General features: G+C 46.2%; 3 protein-coding genes across 3 annotated transcripts; all 3 read right to left on the reverse strand.

Moving 5' to 3' along the window:
• Positions 1-5531: 5531 nt before the first annotated feature.
• LOC135638677 (uncharacterized) lies at positions 5532-5969 on the reverse strand. Its single transcript, XM_065151948.1, has one exon. The coding sequence runs from the start codon at positions 5967-5969 to the stop codon at positions 5532-5534; it is 438 nt and encodes a 145-aa protein (XP_065008020.1).
• Positions 5970-6595: 626 nt separating this feature from the next.
• LOC135638684 (uncharacterized) lies at positions 6596-8656 on the reverse strand. Its single transcript, XM_065151956.1, has 4 exons — positions 8426-8656; positions 7781-8113; positions 7314-7642; positions 6596-7223 (listed from the first exon to the last, which is right to left on the reverse strand). The coding sequence occupies exons 1-4, from the start codon at positions 8654-8656 to the stop codon at positions 6596-6598; spliced, it is 1521 nt and encodes a 506-aa protein (XP_065008028.1).
• On the reverse strand, positions 8656-9084 carry LOC135638687 (uncharacterized). The gene has a single exon (XM_065151967.1). It carries the CDS (start codon positions 9082-9084, stop codon positions 8656-8658), a length of 429 nt encoding a protein of 142 aa, XP_065008039.1.
• Positions 9085-22038: the final 12954 nt, after the last annotated feature.

Below are 22038 nucleotides of genomic sequence, written 5' to 3' on the forward strand. Positions count from 1 at the left end.
ATTCCTTCTCTTTTCTTAAGCAATAGATGAATCTTTTCTGCAGCCTTTGAGCAGCAACTTGGAGGGAGGAACCCCTATAGAGTTCCAAGGAGGCCGATCCCCTAAAGAGATCAACCCCAAGTTTAGAATCTGCAAGGGTTCTATCACGGAACACTTGTAGGAGAAAAGATCGGGACACTTGCCTTTCGAAGATTTTAATCCGAAGATCCGAAGAAGGTGTACGCCCGAATCCTTCTTCTATTTTTCTCTATCTTCTCTCCCCGTTTTCATTTTCTGCACCAATCTTCTTTCTTCCTCCACAACTGTAGCTCGTGCAGAACATAGGGGGGCACATTCACCTGCTCTCCCTTACTCTCGTTCCTTTTTTTTTTTTTTTCCCAAACGTAGCTGCCGCAGCCACCACCGCTGCCGTTGCCACAATCGCAGTCCCTTCCACCGCACTGCCTTCTTCCTCCTCTTCTTTCGCAGACACATCTGCTGCAAACGCAGCTGCCACTGCTGTAGCCGTAATCATGGTCGCAGCCCCTTTTTTTCTCTTTCCTTTCTTTCTCTTTCCCAAAAGCAGCTGCTGCAGCCACCTCCGCTGCCGCAGCTACCGCAGCCACCATCACCGCCACAGCTACTACCGCAGCTACAGCCATGGCCACCTTCCCCTCTTCCTCTTCATCCCTCTCGTTCTTCTCTTCGAGCTGCAGCTGCCACCGCCGCAGCCGCAGCCTCTTCTTCCTCCCCTGCTCTTCTTGTTCTCTTCTTCTCCTCTCCTTCCCGGTGCCACACACACCCTCTCCTCTATTTCCTCCTACAGGAAACAGAGGTGTCATAACCTCTTCTCCCGCTTCTCCTTCTTCTCTTCCTCTTCTTCTTCTTCTCCTTCTCTTCTTCTCCTCTTCTTCCCTTCTCCTCCCTGACGCCCCACACCTCCTCGCTGCAACCCTTGCTACAGCCACCCTCCTCTCTCTTCTTCTTCTTCTCTTCTTCTCCTCTTCTTCTTCTCTTCTTCTCCTCTTCTTCCTTTCTCCTCCCCAACGCCCCATAGCTCCTCGCTGCAGCCCTTACCTCAGCCACCCTCCTCTTTTCTTCTTCTTTTTCCTCTTCTCTTCTTCTCCTCTTCTTCCCTTCACCTCCCCGACGCCCCACACAAGCACTCCTCTGTTTCCTCCTATAGGAAACAAAGGTGTTATAGCCCTGGCTGCTGCAGCTACCTCTCTCTCCTCTCCCTCTTCCTTATCTTCTTATTCTTCTTTTCTTCTCTTCTCCCTCTACTTCTCTTCTTCTTCTCCCCACGCCCCATAGCTCCTCTCTCTGTTTCATTTGAAACAGAGAGCGTGGGGGGCGATGGGATAAAACCAAAATTTTCGGTTTTTTTTTTTTAACCTAACAGTTTAGTCCTTGAAATTTTTATATTTACATATAGGTCCTCCGATTTATAAATAAATTCTTATTAATAAATTTTAAAAGTGAGGGATATTACAGCACAATCGTACCGTTGGAGCTTGACGTGGCATGCACCTCGTGATCCTAGAGGCGTACGATGTCGTGTCTGTCTGTAGTGTCTGTCGGTGGTTCACAAAGGGCCAAAATACGCTCTATCATCGAGTAATCCCCGACTTTGGCCCCTCTAACAAGCAAGTTAGTGGAGTGTTTGTTTTTTATCCCCCTGCCCTTGGCCGAGTGCCGGCCAAGGGGTTTTATACTATCGTGCGAGGATCGGTTGCGCCTCGGTTCGATGTGGTCGCTGACACTCGTGGGATGGGATGGCCTCTCTGACAAGCTAGCGTCTTGGGGGGATGTCTGAGCGGTGTCAGACGGCATCGCCCCAAGCTCTCGAGATAGTCGTGTCGTATAGTGTTTTGGTACGGAACCCGACTTGGCGTGCATCATGGGGTTCTAACACCGTATAGCATCGGGTTCTGACACAGGTTGAGACGTGGCGTGTGACATCAATGGTGATTTGTCTGGGGACCAAAATATGCCTTATCACCTCTCCCCGCGCCCCGCCCCCCCCCCCCTGCCCCCTCCTCTAAGGCATGCTGCGGAGTCCCTAATGGACCAGGAGGCATGCCTGGGTCTGAATGACGCGATTGTGTTGGTTGCCCATGTGAGGAAGCTGGATTGACTCATGGAGGGGGGGGGGGGGATTTAGAGGGGCAGTGCCCAGTGATTCGAGTAGGACTGGCCCTGCTGTTTGTATGGTAGGGGCTTGACGAGGCAAAACCGAAGTGTCGAAACCAACCAGGCGAGACCTGTGCGGCGAGCCCGACGTGTCTTAGTTCAGATGACGGGTTTCGCCAGCTCTGGGTTACGGTTGCCGAGTTGGCAAGTCGGTGAGCGAGTCGAAGCAACTCGATTTAGAGACTTGACGTGCAGCAACTTTGATTAATGGACTAGACAGGTGATTCGGGCGCTGGATAGATCGATATGTGACTCGGGCATAAGATTGGCCGCGAGGTGTGGCTCAAGTGTTGGATAGGGCCTGTGGGCTGAGTGACCGAATCCGGCTTCGGTCTCAGTAATGACGGGTCACCAGTCAAGAGTGATCTAGAGCAACTCGGGCAGGAATCGAACCTGGGGGCTGAGTGATTAAGTTTGGTCTGGTTTCGATGCCGATGGGTCACAAGTCGGGAGCGATCTGGAGCGAGTCGGGCAGGAATCGAACCTGAGGGCCGAGTGATTAAGCTCGGTTCTGGTTTCGGTGCCGACGAGTCGCAAGTCGGGAGCGATCTGGAGCGTACCTGAACATCGGTTCATACCAGGATGGCGTCGTGCCAGGTCGCCGTCATGCCATGTGGCGGGTTGGGTGGATCGTCACGGGGCCTAGCGGGTGATTTTGTTTTGAATGGCCTTTGGCGGGGCTCTCGGGTGATGGGATGCCTCTGGTAGGAGCTCTGAGGTGGGCGAATCTGGCGGATCCGAGGGGTTCTGATGGGTCGTAAATGCTGCGACTATTCCTCTCCTCGGGAAGCCCCAATCGTCGCCTCGTCGTGGGCTACCCGTCTTTTATAAACCCTACGCAGGGCGGTTTCCCTCACCTTTGCCATTAGTCCTCCGTTCCGCGCCTCAGCTCCTTTCTTGCAACTCTGCCGTCCTCTTTGCTTTAATCCCTCATCCTGTGCCCCTGCTTCTTTTCGTAACCTTGAGGTCAGGATGTCTCTGTCTTCGCTTTCGTCCTCTTCTCCGTCTTTGTTTTCGTCTCCTTCCCCATCCCCTCCTTCTTCTTCTCCTTAGGGGAGTTCCTTGGACGAGGTGGTGTGTGTGTCTTCGGGCAGTGCCTCCTCGAAGGCCTCAAAGGGTTTGGTCGCCCTTGAGGCTTTTCAAGTCATGGCATGATGTGGACTCGGTGGTAACCGAGGACCTTTTGAGAGTGCTCCGAGATCGCTACTACATCCCAGAATGTTACAGCCTGCACACCCCCCGGCCCGGGTAGCGATAGTATGACCGATTTCCCGACGGGTTCGAGTTGACTGTGGGGGCGCTCGAGGCGGGGCTGCGGTTCCCTGTCCACCCTGTCATCAAGGGATTGTCTTTGCTTTTGGGGGATCTCGCCATCCTAGGTGTCGCCGAACTCATGGCACTACCTGGTGGCCTTCATCTGGGAGTGTCAGGGAGCTGGGATTGAGCCGTCCCAAGCTCTCTTTCTGGCTTGCTTCTGCTTGGGGAGGGGGCCAGGCAGGTATTACTTGACCGCCTGTAGCGGTTTTGAGATCAGCGGTGCGCCCTCCAATAACAAAGGTTAGAAGAGGCGTTTCTTCTATATTAGTTGTGATCAAGAGTGGGGCTTCAACACCGGGTGGGCCTTTCATACCATCGATAACGTCCCCCCGTCGCTCTCTAATGGAGACACCATGGCATGGATCGTCTGAGGGGCATCATGTCCTCTTCTCGGGCAATTAAAGAGATGACCAAGGAGTGGATGGTCGAAGCGGAGCTGAGCCCTGCCATCGGGGATATGGCCATTTGCATATGACGACTCGTTCGCTCATCTCACACCGTCTGACCATTGACTATTTTTGCAGAAATGGTGGACTTGCGATCGATGAAGAAGACGGCCAGCGCCAAGGCTGTCAAGCCCCCGTCTCAAGACGGGGAGGGCTCGGGAGGTGGGGTTGTCCCGTTGGAGGGCACGCCAAAGAGGGCGCGCCGGCATCACCGACATCGAAGCGCCCCCTTAAGAAGACGAAGATGGTAGCTCGGAAGATGCCTGCAGGCCAGGCCACCCACTTAAGCACCCCCTGGAATTTCTCGGGGCCACTGCCCAGGGGGAGGGCTCAGGAAATGTGAAGGGGAAGGGTCGACCGGGTCATCCGGTAGCGACCTTTCCAAGAGGGGTTGGCGCTCATTGCCGGTACGGGAGCTGTGCCGCATCTATTACTGGGTCGATGGTGGATAGTACCAGGCCTAGAATATGGTTGATCTTCCGGTCGGGGAGCCGGAGGTCCCCTACATCGCTCGTTGGCTATCCCTCAAGGCCGATAGTCACCTCTGGGGCGATGGGCAAACTGCCCAGGAGTTCATCCGAGGGGCGTTGCACCCAGCCCTAGCCAAGGACCTCTACAGCTCCACCTCCAAAGTGCTGGTAGAGCAGGCGGCCAAGTCGCTCATTTGGGTAAGTGGTGGCTTCTTTTTCCTACCCAATCCCCTCTTGCTGGGGTGCTGACACCGACCCCCGTGCAGAGCCAGCACTATGGTATGGCGCTGATCGACCGGGTCCTCGATGTCGGGCAGGCGATCGGGCGCCAGTTGGAGATCGATGCCGCCCTCCGACAGGAGAACTTGGAGCTATGAGCCAAGGGGGGTGCCAGAGGCCGTTGCTGTGACCGAAGAGGGTTTCATGACACTGGATGAGGAGGTGGCTCATTTGAAGACCAAGCTGGAAGAAAGCCGATCAAACATTCGATCGTTGGATGATGAGCTGTTGACCCTTTCCCAGGACGTCGAGAATGCTAGGTCTAAGGCTTGGGCCGTCGAGGAGGCCCTGAAGGAGGAGCAGCTAGGGCTGCTCAAGAGGGTCGAGGCGGTAATCATCGGGTACAAAGCGTCCGTCGGGTTCGAGCGTGGCTTAGTGTGGTCGGGTCAGGTCACGTACGAGTATGGGTATCGGGTGGCCTGCGCTCGCTTCCTGAGTACTTGGACCTAGAGCTTGAGTCGGACCCGTTTGTCAACAACCTGGTGGATCAGGACGTCAACATGCTAGCGAACGTCCCCTTCGATGGTGGGCCAAAGACTCCCCCCCCGGCCGAGCTAGGGGATGCGCCCTCTTTCCTTTTATCTTTCTGTTTTGGTCGGGTCTAGGGCCGTGCAGCCCAACCGCCATGTGTATCTCTTCTATCATCAAGAAGCACTTTTATTTTGAAATTTTGACTTGCTTTTTTCCCCAACTATGGGTGCACGGGCCCCATATATCTTCTCTGTGTCCCAACCAGCCTCCTTTATGGGTAGAATCTCTTCAGGTTTGCCGTATTCCATGTTCTCGGCAAGGGACTTCCCTCTATAGTTTCGAGTCGGTAGGTCCCCTCTCAGACTACGTCATAGACTCAATAGGGGCCTTCCCAGTTGGGTGTGAGCTTTCCCCTTGCTCGAGTCGGGTCGCTCACTTCTGCTATTCGAAGGACGAGGTCCCTGACCTTGATCGACCGCGAATGAACCTTTCGGTTGTATATCCGAGTTGTTGCCTTCTTGTAAGCCAAGGCACGCAGATGTGCCTTGGCTCTCCTTTCCTCAAGAAGATCCAGGTTAGCTCGGAGTCCCTTCTCAGAGTCTCCTTGCTCATAATTGGAGGTGCGCAGGGTCGGGAACAACATCTTGGGCGGAAGGACCACCTCAGTCCCGAACGCTAGGCTGAACAAAGATTCCCCCGAGGTAGTTTTGGGAGTCGTTTGCATTGCCCATAGGACGTTGGGAAGCTTGTCCACCCAAGCACCATGTGCGCCCGAGATTCTCCTCTTGAGGCCTTCTAGAATCGCCTGGTTCATCACTTCAGTTTAGCCGTTAGTTTGAGGGTGCACGACCGAGCTATACTTTAACTAGATCACGTACGACTAGCAATAAGCTTTGAATTTAGTGTTGTTGAGTTGAGTATCGTTGTTGGCGATGATAGCCTTTGGGATTTCAAATTGAGTGATGATATTCTTCCATGTGAAGTTCTGGACTTGCTTCTCGGTAACGGAGGCTAAGGGTTCGGCTTCGACTCACTTCATGAAGTAGTCAACTCCAACTACGAGAAAGCATCACTGACCCGATGCTGAAGGGAAAGGTCCAAGGAGATCAAGCTCCTATTGGGCAAAGGGTCAGGCCACGTCTATCGGAGTAAGGGGGGGACCGTTGGCTGGTGCGACAGTCGGGTGTGCCGCTGGTATTGCGGGCACTGCTGCATATATGACATGGCATCCTGCCGCATGGTTGGCTAGTAGTACCCTTGCCGGAGGGTTTTGAAGGCCAAGGTTCATCCCCCGATGTGCTCCCCACAAATCCCCTCATGAAGCTTCGCGAGGACCGTCTCAGCTTCTGATGGCACGAGGCAGTGTAGGAGGGGTTGAGAGAAGGCCCTTCGGTATAACTTTCCTGCGATGATGCAGCACCAGGATTGAGTTCACCTTAACTATCTCGCAGCCACCAGGTCGTCAGGCTCCTCTCCGCCCACTTTGTATCGGAGGATCTCCTCCATCCAACTCGGTGGTGAATTTGTTTCGGCGACCTCGTGAGTCGTCACCGTCGGTGTCGCTATGGACTCAGTCGTTGGGGCTGACCCCGGGCTATGGGTGGAGGCTGATCTAGCCAGCGCGTCTGCCCGCACATTCTGCGCTTGAGCTATTCTGGTGATTGAAAGGCGGTTGAAGCGGTGGGCGAGTCGCTTTGCCTCCATCAGGTATGACACCATCGTCGGGTCTCGAGCTTCGTAGCTCCCATTGACGTGTCCTGTCACCAGTTGGGAGTCACTGAAGACTTCAAGGCCATCTACATGCATCTCCAGAGCGAGGTGTAGGCCGTGGAGCAGCGCCTCGTACTCGGCCTCATTGTTAGTGGCTCGGAATTGCAATTGGAGCGACCTCTCGTAGGTTTCTTCCGATGAGCCTTTGAGGATAAGCCCGACCCTGACTGCTCCGGAAGTGGACGAGCCATCTATGTGCAGGGTCCACATGTTCTGATTGTTCTCCCACCCCACAGCATGGTCCTCTGGAGTTAGCTCGAAAATGAAATCAGCCAGCGCCTGAGCTTTGATGGCGATCCTGGGGGTGTATTGAATATCGAATTCGCTGAGCTCGACCGACCATCGTAGCAGGCGACCCGATGTGTCAAAATTGGAAAGGACCTATCACAGGGGCTGGTCGATGATTACTCTGATTGTATGGGCTTGGAAGTAGGACTGCAACTTTCGGGCCATCTTAATAAGAGCGAGAGCTAGCTTCTCGATCAGGGAGTACCATGCCTCGAGCCTGCCAAGGGTATGGCTGACATAATGTACGGGTTGTTGTGCTGGTGGCACCTCTTGAACTAACACCGAGCTGATGGCTTGTGCCGAGGCCACCAAGTAGAGACCAAGGGTTTCGCCCAACTCGGGCGAGGCAAGTTGAGGCAAGCGGGTGAGGCATGCCTTCAACTTTTCGAAAGCTTCCTTGCACTTTGGGATCCATGTAAAGCTGTCGGACTGTCACAGAGCCCAGAAGAAGGGAAGGCACTTGTCACCTGAACATGACATGAACCTGCTAAGCGCTGCCAATCTCCCGGCAAGCCGTTGCACCTCTTTGACCGAGCGGGGGGAGTGCATCTCGGTTACGGCTCGTACCTTTTTCAGGTTGGTATCAATTCCCCGCTGGTGGATGATAAAACTGAGGAATCTCCTCGAGCTGACCCCGAAGATGCACTTCGTAGGGTTCAGACGCATGTTGAACCGCCTGAGCATGTTGAACATTTTCGCCAGGTCAGCCAGGTGTGTTCCTGTGATCTTGCTCGTTACAATCATGTCGTCTACATACACCTCCATATTCCTCCCGAGCTGGTGCTTGAAAAGTTTGTCGACCATCCATTGGTAAGTCGCCCCAGCGTTCTTTAGGCCGAAGGGCATTACCTTGTAATAATACGCTCCTCGGTTGGTGACGAAGGCAGTGTCTTCTTTATCCTGGGTTGCCATCCAGATTTAGTTGTAGCCTGAGAATGCATCCATGAACGTAAGGAGCTCATGGCCCACGGTGGCATCGACTAATTGGTCTATCCTGGGGAGTGGATAGCAGTCCTTGGGGCATGCCCAGTTAAGATCAGTGTAATCAACACACATCCTCCAACTTCCATTAGCTTTTTTAACAAGGACTACATTCGATAGCCATCGGGGGTATTGAACCTCAGTAATGAATCTGGCCTTTATAAGGCAATCAACCTCATCTCCAATCACCTTCTGTCAGTCGGGGGCAAACTTTCTCGGTCTTTGTCTCACCGGCTGTTCTTCGGGGTTGATGTTGAGTCGGTGTTGGACCACTTCTGGGTCGATCCTAGGCATCTCCTTGGGGGACCACGCGAACACATCGGCGTTCTTCCTCAGGAAATCAATGAGGTGGAGCCGGTCCGCTTCGGGGAGCATGGCTCCGACCTTGACGGTTAGGTCGGGTTGGCTCCTCTTCAGGGGTACCTCGATGGGTGGCTCGGGAGGCTCCAGTGGCATTTGCATTACGGGTTCTTACGGGGATCGGGAACCTGAGTTGGGCGCAGCTTTCCTCGGAGAGTAACCGCGGCAAGGTAGCATCGCCTTGACTCCCCTGGGTCACTTCGGGTCCCCCTGATCCCTGTCGAGGTCAAAAATTTGATGGCCCTATGGTAGGTGGAAACCACCACCTTTATCTTGTTGAGTGTTGGGCGGTCGAGAATGACGTTGTAGGCCGAGGGCAGATTGACTACCATAAAGGTGGTCATTATTGTCTTTGCTCTCGGCTCCTCCCCAATGGTGATAGGGAGGACTGTGGTCCCGAGCGGGGAGATGGAGTCCCCTGTGAATCCTATGAGTGCTGATGCCATAGGGGTAAGGTCTCCCCCGGTCAAGCCAAGCCTCTTGAAGGCATCAAAGTAAAGAACATTGGCAGAACTCCCGGTGTCAACCATCACCCTCTTGACTCGGGCATTGGCTATCTAGATGGAGATCACTAGAGCGTTGTCATGATGAGAGCGCTCGGCTTCCCCGGCCTCGAAAGTGATTTCAGGCTCAAACTCAGGCTGGGGGTGTTTCTCAACCGTGCTACGAGCATAGGCCTTTCTCGCCATAGAGCTGCTACCGCCGGCCACTGGTCCCCCGGAGATGACGTTGATTTGCCTCTCAATGGGTCCCCCGGGGCGTGGAGTTGCTTCTCGGGATTTGAAGTAGCGTCCGAGGTGACCTCTTCGGATTAATGCCTTTATTTGATTTTAGAGGTCATGGTAGTCCTCCATGTCATGATCGTAGTCCCGATTGTCACGGACTTAGCTGGTTTTGCCTAAGTTGTGCAGCACCCTTGCGTGTCCGTCCGCACAGGTTAGCCTCCCCAAAGCCTCTCATGGTCCCTTAGGACCCACAAAAGAGAAAACAGGTTAGAGAAAATGCCTCACTCAGGATTCACAAGCAAACATTTCCGAAAACACTTCATAGACAATGCAAATTACAAACAGACTTTACAAGCTCTAAACAGTTGCACAACAAAGGGTAAAATGGTCCATTATAGATCAAAAATCTCTCACAAGTGTCCACATGACACAACCTTTATTTACAAGCCTAAAGCGGCCACCAACCCAACTAAAATGGGACTATTAAGCCTTCGGTTGTCCCTCTACATGTTGTACAAAACATAAACATACCAAAAGACACGGACATACATAAGTATTACATCAACCATCCTGTTTCGAAGTTTGTCCGTGACATTCTCCCCCACTTATTCCTTCGACGTTCTCGTCGAAGCCTTTGTGAACACTACAACTCCTTACCTTTGTTGAGTCTTCAATCTTCTGCTCTAGCTGCAATGCGCCTCTTGGCTCCCAACTGCCCTCCGCTGCTGTTTTTGAGTAGTCGAATCTTTGATCCGCCATGCTGCTTCAACTCGCCAATGACTTTGACTCTAGTGTGGGGTTGGCTGAGTTGTGTTGATCCCTGTTGGTTCCTGCGAATCCTCCAGATGAAGGAAAAGACCATCCTTACTATGCACTAGTCTCGCAAATGCTCATACTGCTTTAACTGGGTGGATGCTTATTGGAGCTTTAACAAGCATCGTCTCGCAAACTTCTGAAGTTTTTGGGTCCTTCCTCCACAAAATTTGCCCATTAACTCTTCTTTCACTTAGTTGTCACTTCCAAGTAGGTTCGCATCACTTCTACTTTTGATTGGCAGTTCGTTGGGAAATGAAGCGGACAATCTACTCTCAGTAGCACTGATCACCGTTGGTGAGGATTTGACAACTATTGTCTTCCATTATCTTCGAAGGGTCTTTGAACATGTGCAAAGCTCCTCTACTGGATAGATAAGAGAATTGGGGTACTCGGTTTCGCCCATTCTCTTAAGGGTTAAGAAGGCAAAGGTTACTTGACTTCACCCGCCTCCTCGAGGTTGTACTCCATGCATCGAGCTGGTTACTGGCCTTCGCCTGCTCTTTGCTCACACTTCTGAAGCACCTGAAGTGTTTACACTCCTTGCATTGATTTAGCTACTGTGATTCACCTTTTCAATACCATCGAACTTCTGGAATGCAAGAAGTTTTCACCCCAACTTAGAGTAATTCTCTAATAGATTTGGTTGCCTCTGGGATTGTACCGTCTTCTCCATCAACTCCATCGCCTACTCCACTGAGTAGCAAAGGTACATCACCACGTACTGCCTACTTCGTTCCTTGGTCGTGCACTCTTGCATGACCTGAAGTCCTTCACTTTCGGCTATCTTGATAAGAAACTCGTTGACACTAGTCTTACGAAATTTCTTAGCCTTTACCCTTCAGCCTTGTCTCGGTACTTGGAGTTTGCCTCTGCATGCTCCACCTCCTCAGCCCCTTTCACGACCAAGCGCTCTCTCTCCATGAGAGTAAGGGATCAATGACTTTTACGGAAGTCCCGCCTCTGCGGTACCATGGTGCTACCATGCCCATGGCACTACTATCCGTCGCCTCGTATTTGCATCCCTTTTCTTCACAATCAGTAGATATGCCTCTGTGGCACTCCTCTGAGTCCACCTCCATTCTAACTGATGATTGATTTTGGGTAGCTAAGTCCCTCTGGACTCGTCGCTGCTTCCTCGCCCCTTTCGACCCCCTGCTTCAACACCTCGTTGTTCTCCAAGCAGATCTCTTTGGTCGATGGAAAGACAGACTGCAACTCCCATGCATGGCCTCTGCCATCGCATTATAGGGTTTGCACCGATTATGTTCTCCTTAGCTTCCTTGGTAGCAATGTTTGCTTACTCGACATTGTCCTTTGACTTGCCGGGCTCTCTTAAGCGAATATGGGCTTTGGAGCAGTCCAACTCTCCAGTTGCTTCGATCATACCTCTTCATGATCAAGTCCCTCCCATGGGACTCACTAGTACTTACATTCGAACTTTTCCGTTGGTGGAACACAGCCCCCAAATGCTGATGACCAAGGCTTTCATCCGATGCAAAATTCGATGCACGCACGGAAGACCCGCCTTTGCAGTACCATGGCCTTTGCTCCTTAAATCCATAGCCCTTCTTACCGTCGTGTTGTTCACCGAAGTGGAGCTTCCAATAGCTCCCGATCATACCTCCGTATGATCTAGTCCCTCACAGGACTAGCTGTCGTGTGTATTGCATTGCCACGAACTGTTCCACCATGATCCGCTGCACCATGTCGCCTCCTGGTGACATCTCTATTGCATTCTGATCCTTGTGGGATGAACTCGAATTGTGATCCCTCCATGTGTGGCCTCTGCCAATACATCGCAAGGTCTCTTCCACTTTCGATTTTGTTCGCTCCTTTGGCAATCGACCTTTATCCACCCACTCTTGGGTCACACCTAGATGAAGCATCGCTCTAGGATAGTCCGTCACCTAGTAGCTCCCGAAGTCCCCTGACTTCGCAGCAATTAGTGCACCATTGTTTAGATCCTGGGCCTCTGCCCCTACCAGCACAATCTCCGCTGCGCACCGCTTCCTTCATGGCAACTTGAATGGCAACACTGTGGCATATTCTTCAAGAGTACCCGCCTCCACGTCCTCTTGCCCCGTGCCAAGGCCTTCTAAACCCAACTTCACCTCCGCAAGTTGAGTCGCCTTGGTTCCTCCATCAAATGCTTCTCCGAGATAAGGTGTATGTGCCCAGAAGCTCCTTTCGTCTTTGGCACCATGCAAGATAAGTTCGCTCCATCAGAATGAAGGATCCATGGAACAACATGATCCTGCTCTTGCCTCTACAAGAGTTCATGTCCTTGACCTCTATCCAAGGAAAGCACTGTGCCTCCGCTCCATGTTCCATCTTCTATGCTGGCTCCCTTAATGCGGCTTGGGTACTTCACCAAGTTACACCCAAGTTGCTCCGCTCCTCATTTTGCATTGAGTTGATGGTGGCCCTCACGCCCACCATTCCACGGGTCAGCCCTCCCTTGAGGCCAATCTCCATATCGACTCCAAGTGTGCCTTCATTTGTGTTGCTTAGGGTCGCTCCCCCACTTGATCTCACAATGCATCCACCAATGCATTCTCTCAAGCATGATCATGCGATGACTCCTCGCCGCTTGCTCAGTCCATTGAGCTTCATGGAGTTGTTGTTTGTTGAGGTACTCCTCAACTTGTGAGGTCCGTCCCACATGATTCTCCCTCTGGAGAGCCGGGACTTATCCCTCCTGGATAACTGTCCTGTTGGAGCAACATCTCTCTTCGTTTCAGAGACCACCATCCCCTTGGACTACTCCGATCTACTGAACAAACTATGCATTGTTCTGCCTCTTGCAAACACACTTGCTAGATTGCGACTCCACGTCAATACAGCCCCCACTGCACCACTCAAGGCCTAGCAATATGCTGAACTCGTTGCACACTTCAGCCTCCTACGAACGTATCCTTCACATGCCGAAGAGAAAGTTTCAATGCTTCATGGTGCTAAGTTTCGGTCGCCTTGGGATGGCTGCGAACATTCCATCGTCCGCATACAAGCCCATATATGAGTACCGAATTCTTTGAGTTAGCAATTCCCCTCACCTCTGTGAGCTTTGCACAACTCTTTCGGTCGCTGAGCAACTCATTCCACCTTGGATGGTCTCATCCTTTACCAAGCGCCTCGCTTGCCTTGAGCACCATCAAGTATAGTTGTTAACGATGAGCTGTAGCTCAAACTCAGTCATCCCAACCTTTGTGCGCTCTGCATTCTTCCAAGCTTGTCTGTTCTCGTGGTGCCTCTTGCGTGAAGGGTTGGTCATTCCTCTGAATGTCAATCTCAGAAGACCGCTCCTCCGAGCGACTCTTTTCCCTACATCTCCATACCCGTTTTCCCCCAAACGGTCGCGTGTGTGCTGACTGCCCTCAACGCAGCCCCGCTAGGTCCCCCACATTTGCATGCTAAGTATTTCTATGAGTGCTTGTCCCGCTCTAATACCATCTGTCACAGACTTAGCTGGTTTTGCCTAAGTCGTGCGGCACCCTTGCGTGTCCATCCGTAAATGTTAGCCTCCCCGAAGCCTCCCATGGTTCCTTAGGACCCACAAAAGAGAAAACGGGTTAGAGTGTTAGGATCGGAGCGGCACTAAGAGGGGGGGGGTGTGAATTAGTGCAGCGAATTAAAACTTGTAAGTTTGAAAATGATTTCATAAAATGTAAGGAGATTTTGCTTTGATAGTAACTTGAGTAAAGTAAAAACTAGAAACTTGCTGCTGTGTAGATAACAATTGCAGAAAGGTAAGTACTCACACATTCAATGAACACGTCAATTTAAAGTGGTTCGGTCAAATGACCTACATCCACTTGCGAAGCCTTCTCTGATGAGGCTCCCAGCTTCCACTAGCAAATCTCTTTGAAGGGGAAAGACAAATACCCCTCTTACAACCTTTTACAAGTGGTTCACACTCTTACAAATTCTTGAATAGAAAGAAGGAGGTGAACACTCAAGCAATTGAAGACAAGACTTGCTAAAGACTTTTCTAAGACCTTTATCTCAATCTATTGCTTTAACAAAAGTTGTAATCTCAACTGAGAATTGAGGGGTATTTATAGGCCCCAAAAGGATTCAAATTTGGGCTCCAAATTTTGAATTCTCTTGGGTTTCCGAGGCTGGCGGTGCCACCGCCTGTTAGTATCTGAAACTGACAGTGTATTGGCGGTGTCACCGCCTGTTGGTGGCTGTGCCACCGCCTGATCTCAGGTGCTGGGCGGTGCCACTACCCAGTCTAGCGGTTCCACCGCCTGACCCTTCGGGCTCTAGGCAGTGCCACCACCCAATCCGACGGTTCCACCGCTCGTCCTTACAGATCTCTAGTTGGGCTTCAAGTCCGGCCCAAACCAGGTCACATTTGGGCCCAATTGGCCCCTAACCAGGATATAGGATTATCCCTTAATCCTAACCCTAATTACATACAACTACGTAACTAAAAACATAATCCTAAGCATGTTTTTAACTGGCAAACATCGAGTCTTATTCCGATGAGCTTTCCGGTAGACTTCCGATACGCCCTCGGATTTCTTTCGGCGGACTCCTAGCAGGCTCCCGATCTTGTGACGAATTCAGCAAGTAGCCAAGCCTTCTCAGTGATCTCCATGAACCTTCGACAAGTCCTCAATTTCTTCTTGGTTGGTTCCGGTAGTATCTCCGACGAATCTTCGGACTCTTAAACGTCCATCGAACTTGACTCGGTATCCTTACTTTATGTTTTCAGGCTATCGTAGTTAATCCTACACACTTAACTCAATGATATGGATTAGATCAATTATCCCATCAATTGATTTTATCATCAAAATCCGAGATTCAACAATCTGCCCCTTTTTGATGATGACAATCAATTGATGATGGAGTTAAACATAACTCCCCCAATCTATATGTCATATTATGAGAAGATAAAAATACTTAACTTCCATCCCTTTGAATTTAAGCATAAACCGATAAGTTCTATCCGTTGAACTTATCGTTATTCTCTTTAAGCATGAGCAAATACGAAACTTCGTATTTCTCATAATTTTCAGCTATAAAAATTATTTTCAAGTCGAATGATAAAAGACAATTATCACTACGACAAAAGATAAAAATTTCCAACATGAATTTCATGATATAAAAGTGAGGTACGAATTCATATTATCAACCAATCTAAGAACTTGCGATATAGTCAAAGATTTTTGCAAGGCATATAAGACATTTACATTACACAAGCTTTTGCAATTCATATAAGTCATGCTATCAATGCGTATAAGACATTTTCATTAAGTCATGCTATCGAAATAGTACAAGTCATCATAAGTCATGTTTTGCTCATTCTTCTCTCCCTTTGTCATCAACAAAAAGGAGAGCGACTTGAAGCGTATAATTTGTGATTATAAAACCATTAGAAAAGGAATTCAGCATTAAGATCGATCATACAAAATTCAGCATTCATCCGAAAAGAAAATCAGCATTCATCCAGAATTTTAAAAATTCATCTTTCATTCAAAATACATCTTAAAAGAAAGTTCAGCTTTCATGCAAAGGAAAGAAGATGACAAAAGTCTAACTTGGCATTAAGAGTAAACATACAAGTATCAAAGTAACAGAATAAGGAGGTATATCAACTAATCCGTAGGAAGAAATCCATAGTTCTTATACATGACATCTATTTTTTGATTCATTTGTTGTAGTTCCTTCAAAATTTCAATTTGCTGAATTTGAATTTGCTCTTACTGTGATTTGAGTTGATCTTGTTGTGATTTGATCTGATGCAATTATGCCATAATGAGTTCTTCAGAAGATGACGCAGGAGCTGAAGGTGCTGCTCCAAAGGGACTTGGAGGAGGAGATTCATTTCCCCTAAAGATTGGTGTTTCGGGGTGTTCTACTGGTGGGGGAATTGGATCAGTCCTTCTAGGTTGCCTAACCCAGATACCGTTGCTAAATGTGTACTTATGTCTTTTCAGTAGATTTCTATTAATGATGTTATATCGATCACTTTGAATTGTTTCTTCATCGGGTGGGATACAAATGTCATGGGCAAGTATAAATCCAGTGATTAACCCCCCATATAGTAACATTATATCTTTAGCTATAATATCCTGCATGTGTTGTAGGATTGAGTATCCAAAATAGTTATGTTGACCGGTCATAATCCAATACATTGTGCTTATCTCTATTTGACTCATTTCATCAAGATGAAATTACTTAGGGAATAGTATGCTTGTTATGATGTGATAAAGAATTTTAGAGTTAAAGGGAAGTAAGTGCACGCAACTCTTGGGTATTATGCCGAGGTCCGGATTTGCAAAAATAGTTTCTACGACTTCGGAGTAAGTTGCTCCGATTACATTGACATCCCATTTACCTCTAAAATAATAGCCCCTATCTTTTTCAGTGATTCCAATTAGTTCACAAATAGTACTATCAAAAATTCTAATTTATGTTCCTAGAAGGTAAGTACTTATGCTATCGTTATCCACACATAAGTTTGCATAAAATAGCCTAACTAACCTAGGATAAATTGGTTCATTTATTTGTAGGAGAGGTAGGGCATCTAGATATGCAAACCACCTAATGGGTTCTAGGTTTCCTAGTTCATCGAGATCAACGTGTTTACCCTTATGGATAGATCTTGTTTCGAAATTTGAAAACCTAAGAGCTACTTCTTTGGATCTAAAAATATCTTGGTCATATGAATCTCCTTCAACCTTTTTTCCTTTTGATCTCTTAGGAGCCATTATCTAGACAAGATGATAGATCAAAAATATGAAACTATGAAGAGTAGGCAAAATAATGAGAAGAGGAAGGAAAGATTTCAAATTTTACCTTATGGAGAATTTCTTGGAAGATGGAGAGCTTGGACCAACAAGAATCCCTCTCCTAGGCTTCTAAAGGTTGGAATGAGGGTTTAAAGAGGTTGTAGGAGAGTTTGAGCCAGTTTCTCATGGGTTGGGGGTGGTGTCACTGTCGGCCCTAACCCTTCGTCTTATAAAGGGGCTCTCGGGCAATGCCATCGCCAAACCGAGCGATGCCACCGCCTGGCGCTCGAGCGCTCAGGCGGTGCTATCGCCGGTTCTGGCGATGCCACCGCTGGCATGCCGCGGAAGAGAAGAAAAAAATTCTTTCTTCCCCCTTTTTGTTTTTCAGAGGTGTTTGACTCAAGACAGGATAAGATATTGCGTTGTACTTTAATATGCCATTTGGAATCGAAAGAGAAGGATGAAATCAGATCCACAAAAGAACGGAAAAAGGATGAGACATTTTTCAAAAAATACATTCAAACAAGCTTATTTTTAGGGACAATTTAACATGCCTAGTTCCCTTCTAATGAATTTAAATTGGTCTTCATTTAAGGCTTTTGTAAAAATATCTGTTAATTGATGCTTTGTGTCAATAAATTCTAGAATGACATTATTGTTAAGGACATGATCACGTATGAAATGATGCCTAACATCGATATGCTTAGTTCTAGAGTACTGAATTGGATTTTTGGTAAGAAATATGGCACTTGTATTATCACATTTTATGGGAATATTTTTCAAGTGAATTTCATAGTCTTCTAATGTATTCTTCATCTAAACAACTTGTGCACAGCATGCACTTGCAACAATGTATTCGGCTTCCGCCATAGATAGTGCAACTGAATTTTATTTCTTGGAAGTCCAAGAAACAAGTGCATGTCCTAAGAATTGACATGTTCCGGATGTACTTTTTCTATCTATCCTGCATTCGCCAAAATCGGCATCTGCATAAGTTATTAGATCAAATTTATCAGTTCTTGGATATCACAATCCTAAATTTGGAGTTCCTTTAAGATATCTAAATATTCTTTTAACACTCTTAAGATGAGATAATTTAGGATTAGATTGAAACCTAGCGCAAAGTCCTACACTAAACATTATATCCGATCTAGTCGCGGTGAGGTATAGTAGACTACCTATCATTCCCCTATACGTTTTTTTTATCAAAATTTTTACTATTTTCATCCATATCTAACTTAGTCGAAGTACTCATAGGGGTGTTTATCTCTTTTGAATTATCCATGTTAAATCATTTTAACAATTCTAATGTATATTTAGATTAGTTAAGAAATATACCATCACTAAGTTGTTTGATTTGTAATCCTAAAAAGAAAGTTAATTCACCCATTAAACTCATTTCAAATTCATGACTCATACATTTGGCAGATGATTCATATAGTGATTCATCCGAAGAACCAAAAATAATATCGTCAACATAAATTTGCACAATAAGAAAATTATTTTCAAAGTGTTTGATAAACAATTTAGTATCAACCTTGCCTTTGGTAAAATTATTTAAAATAAGAAAGGAACTAAGCCTCTCATACCATGCTCTAGGAGCTTATTTCAAGTCATAGAGAGCTTTAGTCAATTTAAATACATGATTGGGAAGAAGAGAATTTTCAAATCCGGGAGATTATTCGACATATACTTCTTCGAAAATAAAACCATTTAAGAAGGCACTTTTGACATTCATTTGAAATAGTTTAAAATCATTACTACTAGCATAGGTAAGGAGCATCCTAATGGCTTCTAATCTTGCCACAGGAGCGAAGGTTTCTTCGTAGTCGATACCTTCTTCTTGGTTGAAACCTTTGACCACTAATCTAGCCTTGTTTCTAACCACGATACCGCATTCGTCTTGCTTGTTTCTAAAGACCCATTTAATACCAATGACTAAATGGTCACTAGGTCTAGGAACAAGCTTCCATACCTCATTCCTCTCAAATTGGTTCAATTTCTCTTGCATTGCAATGACCCAAGAATAGTCTTTAAAGGCCTCGTCAATGCATTTTGGTTCGATTTGAGAAAGGAAGGCGGCGTTAGCACAAAAATTCTTGAAAGAAGAATGAGTTTGAACCCCATGTGATGTATCTCCTATAATTTGCTCTTTTGGATGAGCATCTACATACTTCCATTCCTTGGGTAAGGAAATTTCGGAAGAAGATGTATCCAAGTTGCCATTTTAAGGAGGGGGTTCCTTTAAATTCAAATTATCAAAACCAAGATCATCATCAAAATCATTTTTCTTTAACTCAGAAATTTTATTAAAAACCACATGAATAAATTCTTCTATAACTAAGGTTCTTTTGTTAAAAACACGAAAGCCTTAGAAACAGAAGAGTAACCAAGAAAGATGCCTTCATCGGATTTAGCATCAAATTTTCCTAAGGCATCCTTTTCATTCAAAATAAAGTATTTGCAACCAAAAACTTTAAAATAAGAAACATTTGGTTTTTTGTTATTCCATAATTCATAAGGAGTTTTTGATACAAACGGTCTTATTAGAACCCTATTCATGATGTAGCAAGTTGTATTTACGGCTTCGGCCCAAAAATACTTGGGTAGACTATATTCATTTAACATAGTTCTTGTCATTTCTTGTAGGTTTCTATTCTTTTTTTCAACTACTCCATTTTATTGAGGATTTCTTGGAGTAGCGAAGTTGTGATTATATCCATTAACTTCACAAAAACTTTGAAAATCATGGTTTTGAAATTCGCCACCGTGATCACTCCGAATTGATGAAATCATGAAGCCTTTTTCGTTTTGAGTGAGTTTACAAAATTTAGAGAAACACTTGAAACAATCACTTTTGTGAACCAAGAAATAGGTCCAAGTGTATCTAGTATAATCATCTACAATTACAAAAGCATATTTGCTTCCTCCTAGACTTGTCGTGTCAATTGGTCCAAATAAGTCCAAATGGATCAATTATAATGGTCTAGTGGTGCTAATTTGATTTTTTTGTTTGAAACTAGTTTTTATTTGTTTACCTAGTTGACACGCATCACATACTTTGTCCTTAACAAACTTCATATTTTGAATCCCTCGTACTAATTCTTTAGATGAGATCTTAGATATAAGTTTCATACTTGCATGGCCTAATCTCCTATGCCAAAGCCAAGCATCATTATTTAAAGCGGAGAAGCACATTTCATTACTTAGTTCATCAAGGTTGATGGTGTAGACATTATTTTGCTTTAAAGCAATCATTGACATGTTATTTTTTTATTTTTTAATAATGCACACATTTGATTCAAATCTAACGATATAACCTTTATCGCATAATTGACTAATACTCAAGAGATTATGTTTCAATCCATCAACTAGTAATACATCATCAATAGAAATACTTAATTCGTTACCTATGGTTCCCTTGCCAATGATTTTGTCTTTGTTGTTGTCTCCGAAGGTGACGTACCCTTCTTCTTTGCTAGTGAGCATAGAGAAATGAGATGAATCTCCAATCATATGTCTTGAGCATCCACTATCGAGATACCATCTCTTGCTCCTAGCTTGTGAGTTTTTCTACAAAAGAGGATGATTTTTAGGTACCCATTTGATTTTGGGTTCCTCAAAAATTGATCCACCAATTTTGTTATTCATTATTGAATTATTTATAGTTCCTTTAGAAACCCATATTAATTTATGTGGACTAATTTTCCTAAATGGACATTTGTAGGCAACATGTATGGATTTGCAACAAAAGTTGCATTTCATACAAGATGAAACATGCAATGTAGGTCCTTTAATGAAAGTGGTAGGATTTTGATGTGATCCTTTTACAAATCCAATTCCACTTCTTTTTGCTACGTGACCCTTGTTTGCAAGGATCATGTCTAATCCTTTGCTACCGACCTTAAACTTATTTAAGGTCTCTTTAAGTAGCAAATTTTTATTTTTTATTGCTTCTAAATGCTCACATTTAGAGCATGGAGGAGTTTGATGACTATCAAACTTATTTTGTAGTAAGACATGCTCTTTCTTTAAGATATTAAACTTCTTACTAATGGTTCTACATTCATCAAATAAATCATGAAAAGCGATATAGAGTTCTTCAAAAGATAAATCTTCACTAATTAAATCACATACCTCTTCTCCTAAAGCCATTAGCGCGAAGTTTGCCTCCTTTTTGTTGCTAGCATCTTCACTTTTGGAATCACTTGAATCGTCCCAAGTTGCTTTTAGAGCTTTCTTCTTCTTTGGTTGCTTCTTCTTGGCTTGGGGGCATTCATTTTTGAAGTGCCCCGGCTTCTTGCATTCGTAGCATATCACTTGGTCCTTTTTAAGTTCAAGTCTATTTTTGGTGTTATTTTTAAATTTATTCTTTCTTATAAATTTTTTAAATTTTTGAGTAAAAAATGCAATGTCATTGTCACTGTCATCATCACTTGATGTTTCTTTCAAGTGGTCTTCTTGTGATGTGAGTGTCATATCCTTCCTGTTCTTTGGAAGGGGTTTCTCGAGCTCGTCATGAGCTTGACACGTCATTTCGTAGGTCATTAGAGACACATTAAGTTCTTCAAGAGGGAATGTTTTAAGGTCCTTGGCTTCTTGAATGGCCGTAACTTTTGGATCCCAACTTTTTGGAAGGAATCTTAAGATTTTAGTTACTAGTTCAAAGTTAGAAAAATCTTTACTAAGAGCTATGAGACCATTGATGACATCCGTGAAACGGGTGTATATATCTCCGATGGACTCACTTGGTTTCATTCGGAAAAGTTCGTAAGAGTGCACAAGAATGTTGATTTTGGACTCTTTCACTCGGCTAGTGCCTTCATGAGTGACCTCAAGAGTTCTCCAAATATCAAAAGCCGAATCACAAATTGAAACACGATTAAATTTATTTTTGTCTAGTGCACAAAACAAGGCATTCATAGCCTTTGCGTTTAAAGCAAAAACCTTCTTCTCCGATTCATTCCATTCGCTCATCAGAAGAAAAGATTTTTTATATCCATTTTCGACAATAGTCCAAAGCTCGAAATCCATGGAAATGAGGAAGATCATCATACGAGTCTTCCAATACGTGTAATCCGACCCATTAAACATAGGTGGATGTGTGATAGAATGACCCTCATGCATGCCGGAGTAAGCCATCTCTCTTGGGTATTAAACCAAATATGAGAGTGAACCTTGCTCTGATACCAATTGTTAGGAT

The sequence above is a fragment of the Musa acuminata genome, chromosome BXJ1-3 (assembly GCF_036884655.1).
Source record: "Musa acuminata AAA Group cultivar baxijiao chromosome BXJ1-3, Cavendish_Baxijiao_AAA, whole genome shotgun sequence".
NCBI lineage: Eukaryota > Viridiplantae > Streptophyta > Magnoliopsida > Zingiberales > Musaceae > Musa > Musa acuminata.